At 41.5% G+C, this 15,065-nt stretch overlaps 1 protein-coding gene across 1 annotated transcript in view; it reads left to right on the forward strand.

Moving 5' to 3' along the window:
• Positions 1-15,065, forward strand: part of LRP1 (LDL receptor related protein 1) — a 379,537-nt gene that overhangs the window by 239,271 nt on the left and 125,201 nt on the right. The window contains exons 26-30 of the mRNA XM_077297715.1: positions 2,006-2,170; positions 4,692-4,936; positions 5,029-5,160; positions 6,365-6,592; positions 6,746-6,920. Coding sequence (XP_077153830.1) covers positions 2,006-2,170; positions 4,692-4,936; positions 5,029-5,160; positions 6,365-6,592; positions 6,746-6,920 — 945 coding nt within the window. The remainder of the gene's footprint in view (positions 1-2,005; positions 2,171-4,691; positions 4,937-5,028; positions 5,161-6,364; positions 6,593-6,745; positions 6,921-15,065) is intronic.

The raw sequence follows: 15,065 nt of genomic DNA on the forward strand, positions 1-15,065 counted from the left end.
GAGACCGGTCAATTAGTTAGGTGAAAGCTGGGAAAAGCCAGGCCGGGGGCAGCGCTGGTCTAATTTTGTCTCTCCTTAAAGTACCCAGTAGAAGTTGGGAAGGGGGCTATATTGATTGATTCCTATTTTTCAAACACAGATAAAATTGATAAACTTCTGAATAAAAGGTTTAGTATGTTGTCAAAAGACAAATCAAAGATTGAAATTTTTAAAAGTTTCAGAAAAAAAAAACATACTTTAAAAGCCAGCGAGGATCGATTCGCACAGGTAACTAGCCAGAAAGGCCTCCAGCGGCTTCTCCCTGCTCATTTCCCTGATTGACAGGTCTCTACCGCTGCATGTATAGGGAGAGACCTGTCGGTCACTGGCAGCTGGGGTGGCGAGAAGCCACTGGGCACCGGTGGCTTACAGCATGGTTTTTCTCTGAAATGGCGCAGTGTTTCAGAGTCAAACATACCTGGCTGGAATCTTGTAGCCAGTGTCTCATACATGCTGCCTGTAAATCAAGCGATCCTCATCTATTGATGAACATTTATGAGAAATAGGGAACGAAGTTCAAAAAAAGGTGTTGGTGGCATGACCATGAATGACTGGCACTAGAATATTCGCACAAGACCAACAATTGTGGCTTCTAGTAGGACATTCATTACTCTAAATTAATCGTTCTGTATTTGCATTATACTTTGATGTGTTTGCAAAGTCCGACTTTCAGCTTCTGAGTGACATTCATGGAAAATGTAGAAAAGAGCAATATGTTTTTCTATTGTAGCTGGATTTATCTGAAAGGCGCAGCCCTGTACAGACAATTGTGGTTTAAAAGTTAGACTTTCTACATAATTCTGGTTCATCTGAGATTTTTTTTTCCACTCACAGAGTCCAAAGATAAGCTTGTGGGACTGTAATTGATAGTTGTGTTTGATCAGTCCAGCGGGAGGTTCTTGGAAGTGTTATGAAACAGAATGCAAATGGAATGCCATAGCTTTACTGAAAACACATAGCCAGGATAGATGTCGGGTGAAATTCGGCACAATTCGCAAGCAAAAAAGCCAAGCCATTAATGCACGTCATGCCAGATATTGACTGAAATGCTCATTGTTCTCTGTGCTCGGTGTCTGTACTATGCGGGCATGTGTGACACTACATTATTCTTATTTCTTTATTATAATTTAGTGCAATATGTGGTTGTTTGCAGTTCTTCTATGCAATTACTGCGGGCATTTCACAGTGATTTTTAAGAAGAGACACCAAATCCTCCACTTACTTCGGCTCATTTTGTTCACTTATCCGTGAGACCGTTCAATGACCATCCTAATTTTTAATAGTGATATATTTTCTGCCCCAGCAAGTAAACTGTAGTGGCAAGGACATGTTAACAAATTCATTCTTGAAAAATAACTCAAAATTTACAACCAGTTTGTCAGTGGATCTCATTGTCATTTTGCCAAAGTGGCTGCAGTAGTGCAGTAAAAAAATGGCAATATCATTGTAAATATAAATATATAATTAATACAATACAAACATTAATAATTACATGTTTAGTAGTCTTGCAAAAAGACACATGTCCTTCAAGGTCATTCGAGAAATGGGGGTGTTATTATATATAACCTCTGCATTTTTGTCATATGGACCTATATGATGCTTCTAAAACTGGGTTTGTAGCAAGTTTTAAAGTTATCATCTATTTTTTGATCATGAGAATTGCCCTGTTAGGACTTCCATCAAACCCAAAAACGGACTCTGTAGAGTCCAATCCGAATGAAGTTGTGCGCCATCTTTTTGTTTAGTGCCTAAGGGACTGTTAGAGAGCCAAACTCTGTTCTCTGCTATATTTCCGACCGAAAACGGATTATTATAGTAACATAGTGATCATAGAAGTGCCTATCTCCAATACATGTTATATGAGAAGAAGCCACATGTCGTGTATCAACATCATTTGTATATTTATATTTTCATTGTGTGAAATTTATTTATTTTTTCATTTATTTGTTTATTTATTTTTTTTAAGAATCCTCTTTTGGACAGATTGGGATTCTAGCTTGCCACGTATAGAAGCAGCATCTATGAGCGGAGAAGGACGCAGGACTATTCATAAAGAGACTGGATCAGGAGGGTGGCCAAATGGTCTTACCGTAGACTACCAGGAGGAGCGCATTCTTTGGATCGATGCCAGGTACAGCCTGACCATACATTAGTATCATGTATGAGAGAAGCGTGACGCTCCAGGACAGAAAACTCCATACTCCTAAAATACATTTTGGTCTAGAAGAAGACACCGCTTGTGTCACTTGTGTGACTTAAATTGGCGTAGCAAAATTTGTGTTCTAAGCGCCTAGAATTTGGTTATCTGCTCTCCAATTAATCAGTGATCTGATCTTCCTACAGACAAAGTTATTTATCTGATTTTCCAATTCTTTATAGATATAAGTATGATATATTTTTTGGACTATAGGATGCGCTTTATAGCAAGAAAAAAAAACTTTCTAAAAAGTGTGTGCATCTTCCAGGTAGCTTCAACTGATCTAGAAGAAAGCTGACAAATTGTCCTTCCTGATCAATAAGAGAACTGCTCTCTCCTCCTGCCCCACACTGATAAGTGTGATCAGTGCAGGGCAGGAGAGAAGCTATCAGTGCAGGGCAGGAGAGAAAGCTATCAGGACCTGCACGGATGCTGCATGTCCTTAGTGGCTGAAGAACCTGTGAGGTTATGCCTGGAAAGGACTTCTGTGTGTGATGATGTTGCAGCTGAGCTATTTGGGTATGTAGCAGATTTGTGTATGTGTGCTTATGTGTAGCAGAATTGTGTGTGCTGCAGAGTGTATATAATGTGAGCACTGTAATGCTATATGTATGTATTACACATGCTGTAGATAAACACTTAAGATTTGATCTGCACTGCCCAATAAAGGGATCACTTAAACAGCTCAATGTAACTCTAAGTCAATCACACTTCAGTGAAATCAACCGTCCAGTTATGAAGCAACACTGTAAATCCGTGTCTCCTGCTGTTGTGCAAATGGAACAGACAACATCCTTTTTGGCTGTTGTTTTGGTCACTATGGCATTTTGTCATTCCTCTCAACCCTGGAGGTACTATACAGAAGCATGAGGCGGTGTCTACAACCCACTGAAGTTGCTCAGGTCACGCAACTCATCCAGGATGGCACATCAATGCGAGCTGTGGCAAAGAGGGTAGCTGTGTTTGTCCATAGCATGGAGCAGATTCCAGAACACAGGAGGCCAGTACACCAAGCGATGTAGAGAGAGCTATAAGAGGGCAACAACACAGCAGCAGGACCGCTGCTTCTTCTTTTGTGCAAAGAGGTACAGGAGGAGCAGTGACAGAGCCCTGCAAAATGACCTCTAGCAGGCCACTAGCATCCATGTGTCTGCTCAAACTGCAGAAACAGACTCCATGAGGGTGGTATGAGGGCCTGACGTCTACAAGTGGGTGTTGTGCTTACAGCCCAACACCATGCAGGGTGATTGGCCTTTGCAAGAGAACATCAAGATTTGCAGATTCGACATTGGCAACCTGTGCTCCTCATGGATGAGAGAAGGTTCACACTGAGCACTTGTGTCTGGAGACGCTGTGGAGAACATTCTGCTGCCTGCAACATCCTCCAGCATGACTGCTTTGGCAGTGCGTCAGTAATAGTATGGGGAGCAATTCACAGCCACACAGCCCTCCATGTGCTAGCCAGAGGTACCCTTACTGCCATTGCCTTTAGGTAGCGGGATGAGATCCTTAGACCCATTGTGAGTCTATATACAGGTGCAGTGAGCCCTGGGTTGCTTCTGATGCATGACATGCTAGGCCTCATGTGGCTGAAGTGTATCAGCAGTTCCTGCATGATGAAGGCATTGATGTTTTGGACTGGCCTGCCTGTCCCACTGACCTGAATCCAGTCGAGCACATCTGGGACACCATGTCTCGTTCCATCCACCAACGCCACATTGCACCACAGACAGTCCAGGAGTTGATTGATGCTTTAATCCAGGTCTGGGAGGTGATCCTTCAGGAGAACATCCGCCGCCTCAGGACCATGCCCAGGCGTTGTTGCGTTATTGGGAGGTCATACAGGTACATGGAGGCCACACACACTACTGAGCATCCTTTCATTGTCTTGAGGCATTTCCACTGACATTGGATCAGCCTGTAAATTGATTTTCCACTTTGATTTTGAGTATCATTCTAAATCCAGACCTCCGCATGATATTTATTTTGATTTACATTAATCATTTGTATGTTTTATTGTTCTCAATTCATTTCACTATGTAATGAATAAAGATTTACAACTGGAATATTTCATTCAGTGATAACAAGACTGTGGTATTTTAGTGTCCCCTTTATTTTTGAGCAGTGTATTACCTCCCTATTCTATCCTTGAGGATTAAAATTAGTTCTATTGACCCTGCACTTCTTTACACCTCCAGGGAAGTTTTGATTAGTAGGATATATGCTTTTCCTATTTTCTGCTGTCAAAAACTGGGGTGTGACTAGTAATGTGCATCCTTTAGTCCGAAAAATACTTGTAACTTTGTTTTGTGGCACGTAATGGACATTCATATTTTAGTATATAACGTTGTTTAGGAATCCTGACTGGCCAGTCATTTCCTAGACTAGTATATGGGGCACGATCGAACTCCGCTTCTGTGTAAGAGTTGGTTACTTAGCTGTGTTCACTCCTTAGATCAGATGCAATTTACTCAGCAAAGTATGATGGTTCAGGACACATTGAAGTACTGAAAGGCCACGAATACTTATCTCATCCTTTTGCCGTCACGCTGTATGGTGGGGAAGTCTACTGGACAGACTGGAGGACAAACACCCTTGCGAAGGCAAATAAATGGACTGGTCACAACGTGACTGTTGTACAACGTACAAACACTCAGCCCTTTGACCTTCAGGTTTATCACCCCTCACGCCAACCCTTAGGTAAGACCGAAAATGCATTTGTGTATTGTAGCTTTTCCATTAACCATCGGGAAATTAACCGACTGCTATTTTTTTTCTTTGTTTCATTGTAGCTCCAAATCCATGTGCAGCAAATGATGGAAAAGGACCCTGCAGCCACCTGTGCCTTATTAACTACAACCAGACATTCTCCTGTGCTTGCCCTCATCTCATGAAGTTGTCTCCAGACAAAAAGACTTGTCTTGGTAAGGTTACCACGATGCCTCCCAAAATAAATTACCTGGAAATTACAGTGTGACCTGTCTTGACCGGGTTTCCAATGTGGCAAATTATGTCAATATTCATTGTACCCCAGTATGGCTAATAGTTTGTTAGGAAAAATTGACAACATTGATTTTGTGTTAGGCTAGAAATCGGTTCCCTTTGGTAATTGCAGTTTTTTTTGTAAAACCTAACTATGTAGGTGAAAGGTCTTGGTTTATGCCCTCCATAAATTATACCTTTGATCTGGAAACATGTATACTTTTTAAACTGGGAAAATGTTTTTCTGTGTACTTCTTACATTAATGGGGTATTCCCACAGAATATGCCTTAAAGCACCGCTCCAGCGTTTTTATTGCAGCTCTGGAGTGGTTCTACTAATCCAAGCTTCTTGACACCGCCGCCCCAGTCTCCTACTTACCAGCCGCCATCTTCATCTGTTATCGGCGCCGTTCCAGTTAGCCTCTGTGACCTGCTGGGTCGCTCCAGTGTTTGCTGCGAATCAAAAGTCCCAGCACAATTTAAGCTTATGAGAGCCCGAATAGTCAAACATTGCAGTCACAAAATTATGGTGTGTGGAGCAGTAAGAGAAACAGCTGAAGAACTCAACAGTTAAGTATAAGACTAAGCTCAGGTACCTTATGTAAAAAAAATATTGGAGTGGTGCTTTTAGGAAACTTTGTCAGTATGGTCAAATCCCCCCCCCCCCCAATCTGCATATATGTTCATACAGGTCTTTCAAAGCTAACTCCATCAACACCTTTATATGTTCTATCTGTTGCTGCATTTCTGAGTGATTAACATTGCATTTCATATGCAAATGAAACTTTTAGTGCTGTAGCTTTGACATAGCACTTTCCAGGACTCTGACTCTTGAGGTTGTTTCTCCCCCTCTCCCCCCCCCCTCCCCCCAGCACTAGCCTCTTTAGCTTGATTGATAGCCTGGTTAGGCCAGGGAAACAAGGCAATGTCTCCTTAAATGCTGTGTAATGTCCAAAGCACTTAATATCTCATTTGCATATGAGTCCTGTTCTTGAGATTGATGCAGGTCCCAGTGCTGGGTTCTGCATCTTTTATATCTTTTTGGCATATCCTGAATACCTCGTTAACTTGATCTGTATTAAAATTCACATAAAATATTTTATTTCTAAGAAGAAAATCCCTCAGTTTCTCATTTTACACTTCCAGAATCCAGAAGATTCCTGTTGTATGCTCGCCAGATGGAAATCCGTGGAGTTGACATAGATAACCCATATTACAACTACATCATCTCTTTCACTGTCCCGGATATCGACAATGTCACTGTAGTAGACTATGATGCCATAGAGCAGCGCATCTACTGGTCGGACGTCCGCACCCAAACCATCAAGAGAGCTTTCATCAATGGCACCGGAGTGGAGACTGTGGTGTCTGCAGGTAATAAACTGCAAGTGTTATTGTAGGACTCTCCTACTAGAAGTATATAAGACGTTGTTTTATATACTATTTTTATTATTTAAATGTTGTTTTTAAGAGTTTCAATAAATAAATTGTGTATATAATTTTTGTTTATCCACTTTGAATTTTTAGACTTGCCAAATGCTCAAGGTCTGGCTGTCGACTGGGTGTCTAGGAACCTCTTCTGGACAAGTTACGACGCTAATAAAAAGCAAATCAATGTGGCTCGCTTAGATGGATCTTTCAAGAATGCAGTCGTCCAGGGCTTGGACAAACCCCACTGCCTTGTGGTGAATCCTCTGGAGGGGTGAGTTCCTGCTTTATTTGGTTGAATGATGGTGATAATTGTAAGTTATTTACATTTTAAAGTAATTGGTTATCTTCCTTAAGCCTTTGTGTAGGAAAAATACCGATCCAGCTATTCTCATTTTTCTTAGTAATGGTGGAAGCACAATTTGCTGTAGAATAGGTGAAGACAAAAATAATGTACTTAGAAACTTCGTTAGTAGACACTGGAGGATAGATTGATAAACTCTAATCCTTAGACTGGGGGAAGATCTGAATGGGATAAAGGTGCACAGATATGGCAGTACGCAAAGGAACAAAATGGGGGTAGGGGGTGATGGTAACGCTTACCTGTAGGGGTTGTGTCAGGAAACAACACCTGTAGGGGTTGTGTCAGGAAACAACACCTGTAGAAACCTGATGTGCCATCGCTGTAGCCTGTGACGGGAGGAGAGTATTGTTCAGATAGCAGTTTGCCAAATCGGAGATTATCACGATATGCGGACTGCGCTCATGGAAAGGGTAAGATCCGGAGAGCAACGTTTTTGAGTCACATCAACTGGGCTGGACCTGCGCCTTTCTTAAGGTAATAAGACAAATATGCACAATACTGTAACTGGATTTAAAAAGGCTGAAGAGCTTCGAAGAACTCCCATAAAGGAGAGGACAATGAAGAAAGGAAGGGGTTAGGAAGTGAGGACGTGATGGTCAATAATATATGAACAAAGAAAAAGTATGAAATGGTGGAGATAGGAAAATAGCAACGGTGCTGAAATCAAAGTTTGTGTGTGTGTGTATATAATATATACTGTGTGTCTGGTAGTGTCATGTATGGAAATGTTTGCAAAAAATTCAGAAATTGAAATCAAATGTGATAAATTACTTTCATAATGTAAGGTGAAGCTCTTCATAATAATCTCTGCATTCTGGATGTCACAAACCAAGTTCCCACTAACTTGTGCTTTCTAGTAAGGGTTAATGAGGTTATGAGGTCAAGCTACCAGAACAACGGCAATATTGGTGTATGTGAACTTTTACTGAATAGCTGCATATAATATTACATCTTCCCTGAGCTGTTGTTGCAAACTTAGCTGTTTGCCTAAAGTCTTGGCCACTAGCAAACAGCAATTGGACTTATGCCTCATTCAGAAGTGCATTTTTTTTTTCATAAGTGAGAAATTGATTTTCGTCTACTTTTTTTATTTTTTGAACGATCAGTCGTCCATTTTTCTTGTATGAAAAAACACACATTTCCAGACCTTTTCTACTCATGAAAACCTAAAAACCGTACAGCACTCAGATGACCATGTGCTATCCATTTTTATTTATTTTTTATTTTTTTTATTTCTGTAGACACATTGATTTGAATGGTTGAGTTTAATTTGTGACTCAGATAAAACAAAATGTCTCTGTTTTTGCTTTTTTTGAGGGGGAAGTAGAAGGGGGCACTCACTTTATTTAAAGCCCCATAAAAAATATGACCAGCCCTATAGACTATAATGGTTATGTGTTTTATCTATGAAAAGCAGGGATGGATGGAACATGTACGTGAAATACAGATGACTGAGGCCAGATTGTGTCTGTAATGCGACAACCCTATTAAATCATCATTCTAATGGGCTGAACTGTCCTATTAACAGCGCTACCAGTTTGTAGGTTTCTGATTTTTATCCTACCAGTAGGTTTTATCATAGATTCCGTCGTGTTCTTGTGTTTAGTAAAATTACAAAAAACTGATGGACCTCACTATAAGGAGTGGGGTTTTGTGGTCACAGTGATGTCACAATTCTGTTGTCTCATGGCAGGGACTCCTTCCCTGTCCCTAATACTAGGGGAGCCCTAGCTATCCCTGTTCCCCAGGTTACTTCTGATGGTGAAGATACTGGGACCACATACCTTGCTGAACTCCTCAATCAGCCATTACCTCTCCCCTTCCCCGTGCAGGGAAGTGAGGAGGAATAATTTATGAATATACACAAACCAGACAAACAAGGAAGGATGTACACGGATAAATGAAAATACCAATCATACAAAATATGCACTCACAACAGAGAGGAACATCGGAGAGATTGGGAAGGTAAACAAAATGGGAGAGGATGGGGACTATGCACACAGCGGAAACACCAAGCAACAGTTACAGAATAATTTTCCAAAGCGCCTCTACCAAAACCGACTCCTCCACTTCTCACCAGGCAGTACAAGATTAACACTATCCAGATTGCCAGAGACAAGAATAAATAGGAGAGGGGAGTGGCTGATATTGCACATCTGAGATCCTCCATGCAGAAAGCTTCAGAGACTCCAAGCTGAACAATTTAACCCCTGCACTGCTGACAGAAACCTGCAACCTTTTAATATGAGGAAGAAGTGCTTCAGACGCTGCAATCTTTTAGCTCCTCTCTCGGGGTAAACCCGACACGTGACGGATCACTCACTGCTCTCATTTTGCCTTTTTTTGCTCCTTATAATGGAACTATAATACTATCCAAATGTGAACAGAGAAGAAATAGTGTCCCATATATAGAACCATCTGTAAGGTGTAAACTAAATCCCCATGTAATACAGAGCTGATGTACAAATATACAGAAAAGGGCCAAAACAAAAAGTTCTCTCTAGTTACTGGAAGTCTAGACCTCGGTCTGACATTTACTGACGTATTTACTAGGAAAATGTTCTCTACTGGAGGATGTAAGTCCATAAATGATGATCAGATGGCTTTCTTTGTATGTGGGAGATCCATGTGCTATGACCGGATTTGTTCTTCACATCCTTAGTTGTAGTGACCACATATTTCGGTTTCTATGGCCAGGTTTAGCACTTATATAAGAATATAAATGAACTAAAGGAAAAACCTTCAGTAAACACATTGAGAACCCGGGCAGTCCGCTTTAGGTGTTACGCGGTTTGGCGTGGATGTTTTGTGAATAGACATTTTTCCACTATTAATACTAATCTGGGTAGTGCGTTTCGGAAGTTGCCCGGGGTTGTTGTTTCTACAAGCACACTCGCTGCAGTTCACATTTCTTCCTGCAGGGGCTCTGCTCTGTGGCACACAGGAAAGTGTGACTACTTCTGGTTGCTTTTCTGTCCCTGGCTGGCCTGGATGTGGGGTGGACCAAGAGGCTTCCAGTAATGTGGAAATAAGCAGAGCCATCTGTGTGGGAGAGCTGGGTTCATTACGGGAAATTAATGTGAGGAAACTGTGGATCAGACACCGTGATAATGTCACGCAGACCCCAACACACATCCAAGAATTCACTGGCTGCATTCAACAGAATCATTATATTTAGAGGTTCAGACTTTTCATCCCACCTATATGCATAATGCCCAGCAATACTTCCAGCAGCCATATAAAATACTACACATATACACGGTATCCTATGGAAATTTGATGCTTGGTAATATATTTCAGCTGCTCGGTTTATTCGATGAGGGATAATGTACAGACCTTACTTTGTGGGGGAATCTTCCTATTTCTTCTCCAGTGACTATTGAATATTTGTGTGATCCAATGCCACTTCTCTACCTGATAACAGCAGCTGCTATTTTAGAAGTGGGTGATAAAAAGTACAAAAAAAAATACTGTCGGAAACATCAAAGTAGGAAAAAAGTCAGTTTTCAACACTTTAAGTATAAAAGGAGAAAGATGTCTTGCTTTGGTTTAGAAGACATGAAAGAACCAGCAAGGTTTTCTTACATGATGACATCTCATGTGTTAAAGATTCCTCAAAGGGTTTTCCTCAGTGATAAAAGGGGTTGCTATCAATATCAAAGTCTTGGATCTCTATAAAACATATTGTAAAGTTTGTAGAACTTTTCTTTGGTACAATAATGTAATCATTACCTAAAACAGAGTATCACTTTTAATATTCAGCCCGCATTTAAAATTTGGTACTATTCATAAAATGACTCTACTCTCACTTGATAGTTGACGTGTGTAATATCTATCTATACTATATGTCAAAAGTTTGGGGAACCTACACAATACAATTACAGGAACTTTTATGACCTACCATTGTAAATGCTTAGACATTAATATGGAGTTGGTCCATTTGCAGCTATAACAGATTCCGCTCTTCTGGGAAGGATTTCTGCAAGAGGGAATTTTTGCTCATTCATCCCCAAGACCATTCATGAGGTTAGACACTAATGTTGAAGGATAGGTTCTGGCTTGCAGTTTCTATTCTAGTTCATCCCAAAACTGTTCAATGGGGTTGAGGTCAGGACTTGCTGCGCCCAGTCATGTTCTTCCAAACCAACATTCGCAGTCCATGCCTTTATGGGCCTTGCTTGGCGCACTGGAGCAGACTAATCCTAGAACAGAGAAGGGCCTTCCCCAAACTGTTACCACAAGTTAGAAGAGTAAAATTGTCCAAAATGTCTTGATATGTAAAGAATTAAGAATTCTCTTCACTGGGACTATTGAGACTAGGCCAACCAATGAAAAACAACCCAACAACCCTCCCTCCTCCAAATTTTTACAATTGTCACAATGCAGTTAGGTAACCTTCTCCTAGAATTCACCAAACTGAGTCTTGTCTATCAGACTTCCAGATAGAGAAGAGTGATCCATCACTCCACAGAACACATTTCCATTACTTCAGAATCCAATGGTGGTGTCTTTTCTCACTTCATCTGAAGCTTGGTAATTTAAGGCTTCCATTTAGCTGTCAACTATGGAAACCCATGTCATGAAGCTCCTGGTGCACAGATTTTGGCTGATGATAATGCTAGAGGAGGTTTGGATTCTGCATTTGAGATAGCAGAGAGTTGGTGACTTTTATGAACTCTGCACCTCATCAGTCAGTGACCCCACTCTAACTGTACTTGTCCTAACAACTTTGTGACTGAGTTCTTGTGGAGCTTAAATGCGTCCATGTTTCAATAATACTACTCACAATTGATGGTGGAATATTAATTAGGCAAAAAATATCATGAACCGACTTGTCACAGTGGTGTTACAAGACCGCGTTGGTATCTGTGAGCTTTCTACAATGACCCATTCTGTCATAAATGTTAGTAAGAGCAGACTGCATGGCGAGGGGCTAGATATTATGCACTTTTGGCAATGGGACTGAAAGAAAAAAATGAGATTATTAATCAAAGGTGTGTCCAAAATGAAATTGAGCAAAATATTCACACCAACCAGCAGCCATGGATTTACCAACATGGCCACTTGACCAGGGTCCTTCATTCCGCTAGTCACCTGCTAATCATAGGTCCTGCTAGTCACCAGTAGAATTGAAAGTAGAAAGACAGACTTACTATGTGGACAAAAGTAATAGGACTAGAGTTGAGAAAAAAAAACAAGAGCCTGGTCCACTGGCCGTTCCTGTAGCCCATGACTGCCAGACCAGATCCCTGTGTATCTCCTCTTACCTACTGGCATCCTCAGCTCATTCTTTTGAACTATAGTCATCATTGAGGAGTGACACACATGACGTGCCAGACCTGCTAATCAGAAGAGGCGCCTGCAGGCATTGGAAGGTTTGCAGAGCTATTGTCTGGAGGCCACAGACAGTGGCCACTGGACTAAGGTACTGCTCATGTTTTTGCTCAAATGTAATCCCTATAATTTTGTCCATATAGACTTTTTATGTCTTTCTCCTTGCTATTCTCCAGATGATTACGAGTTACTTCGTGATTACTTAGTATGCTGTATGATGATCTAAGTCCTCTTCTATTTGCAGGGAGAGTAGTGAAGTGAAAACCCATTGATGTTCGGGTCCAGGAGGTTCGACCGATCATCTAAAAAAAAAAAAAGTTTGATTCGAGTACCCGGACCCCATTCAGATGAATGGGGGGCCTGAACAGCTATTGTTTGCAATGCTGTTATCTGCATGACAGTGATGCAAACACAGGCTCTAATCAGTGGTAAGATCATTACCGCTGGTCAGAGCTGCGGTTCAAACGCTGTCAGATGACAGCGTGAGCCAACAGCTGTGACCGGTGGTAAAAGGTTACCGCTGGTCACAGGCATTGGCTGATGAGAGAGTACTACTCTAATCAACCTACGATTGCTGTCACTGAGAATAGCGAGAGCAGGTGCCCCTGATAAGAGTATTCATCATCACAATTATTCTGCCATCAATAATTAAATAAATAAAATTACATGAGGTCTCTTCTATTTTTGATACCAGCGCAGGCAAAACCATCAGCTGTGGGCTTCAACACTCAGTAGTCGGCTTATCATGGTTGGTCCCTCGTAATTTTCATAAGCCCCAGTTGGAAAGCCGATGGCTGAGGGCTGATGTTAATATTCTGAGAAGGAGCTAATAGCGATAAAGGTTCCCAAGCTATTAATATCAGCTCACAGCTGTTTGCTTAGTCTTTACTGGTCATTATAGGGAAGACCCCTCCCAAAAAAATTATAATTTGGGGTCCCCCCTATACTCAATAACCTGCAAAGGCTATGTGGACAGCTGCAGGCTGATATTAATAGCCTAAGAAAGGGCCATGAATATTGGCCTCCTCCCAGATTGCTCTTACTAACATTTATGACAGAATGGGTCATTGTAGAAAACTCACAGATACCAACGCGGTCTTGTAACACCACTGTGACAAGTCGGTTCATCAATAAGATGCTCCAAATCTGTCGCTTCGCCTCGCTGTTCCCACTTGCCCTGGTGTGGTGGCAAGTGGGGTAATAGTTGTGGGGTTGATGTTAGTGTTGTATTGGCAGCTATCAAGCCCAGGGGTTAGTAATGGAGAGGCATCTATAAGAAACCCCCATTACTAACTCCATAGTTAAAGTGTAAAAAAGACACAGCCAGAATAAAATCCTTTAATTGAAATAAAGACACTGATTCCTTTGTTTTAATAAAAATAAAAAGGAACGGTTATACTCACCTTTACGCCTAATCCATTGAAGACCATGTCCCCTGGAAAAAATACAAAATAAACAGCCATATCCTTCACCTGTCTGATGTGAAGATAATCCATACTGTTCAATGATGATCTGGATGATTTAGAGATTAGTCACATCAGTGAGTGCTCTCCACGCCATCTGGCTCACACTGAGACAGGAGCATAATCGAGCCTCTGCAGTGTTCAGCACTGAAAAAGTTTACTGGAGTTCATAGCTAGTGAACCCCGAAGGCCTTTCTTAGGGCACTGCTCGCTGCGTGAGAAAGAATAGCTATGAACTCCGGTGAACTTTCTCATAGCTGCTCAGTGGTAGACACTGCATAAGCGTGATTACGCTCCTGTGTCAGTGTGAGCCAGCTGGCTGGGAGAGCGGTCACCGATGTGTCTGCTCTCCAATTTATATCCATAACGTCGTGGGACATAATGGACTATCTTCACTTCGGGCAGGTGAGAGAGATGGTTATTTTTTTCATGGGCATCGGTGGATTAGGCGTAAAGGTGAGTATTATGGTTGTTTTTTATTTTCTGTTTTTTTCCAGGGAACATGGTCTTCAATACATTAGGTGTAATAGTGAGTAGAACTGTGCTTTTTATTTTTATTTCAATTACGTTATTCTGGCTGTGTTTTTTTTTTTTTTACAATCGAACTATGGCGCTAGTAATGGGGGCGTCTTATAGATGCCTCTCCATTACTAGCCTGTGGGCTTGATGTCAGCTACCATAAAACAGCTATTACCAACAACTATTACCCCACTTGAAACAGCACCAGGGCAAAAGAGAAGAGCTGGGCAAAGCGCCAGAGTTGGCGCATCTATTATATGCACCTTTCCTATGGTGGCTGCTGGCTGCTATTTTTAGACTGCGTGGGGGCCGATATCCATAGCCCCTCACCAATCTGAGAATACCAGCCCCCAGCTATTTGCGTTAGCTTGGTTAGTTGTCAAAAATGGAGGGACCCAACACCGTTTTTTTAAATGATTTATTTAAGTAATTTAAAAAATGGCGTGGTAACACTCTATTCTTGATAACCAGCCATGATAAAGCTGACAGCTGAGAGTTACAGCCTGCAGCTGTCAGTTTTGCCTGCTCTGGTTATCAAAAATAGAAGAGACCCCACGTAATTTAAAAAAAAAAAAGTATTTATAGCACATGCACCAACTGAGGAATACTCCTATCACTGGTGACTGCTCTTGCTGTTATCATTGACAGCAGGCGTAGGCTGATGACAGTAGTACTCTTCCATCAACTAACACCTGTGATCAGCAGTAACCCCTTTTACCGCCGGTCACAGCTGCTGGCT

This window comes from Ranitomeya variabilis, chromosome 3, assembly GCF_051348905.1.
Source record: "Ranitomeya variabilis isolate aRanVar5 chromosome 3, aRanVar5.hap1, whole genome shotgun sequence".
In the NCBI taxonomy this organism is placed as follows: Eukaryota; Metazoa; Chordata; class Amphibia; order Anura; family Dendrobatidae; genus Ranitomeya; species Ranitomeya variabilis.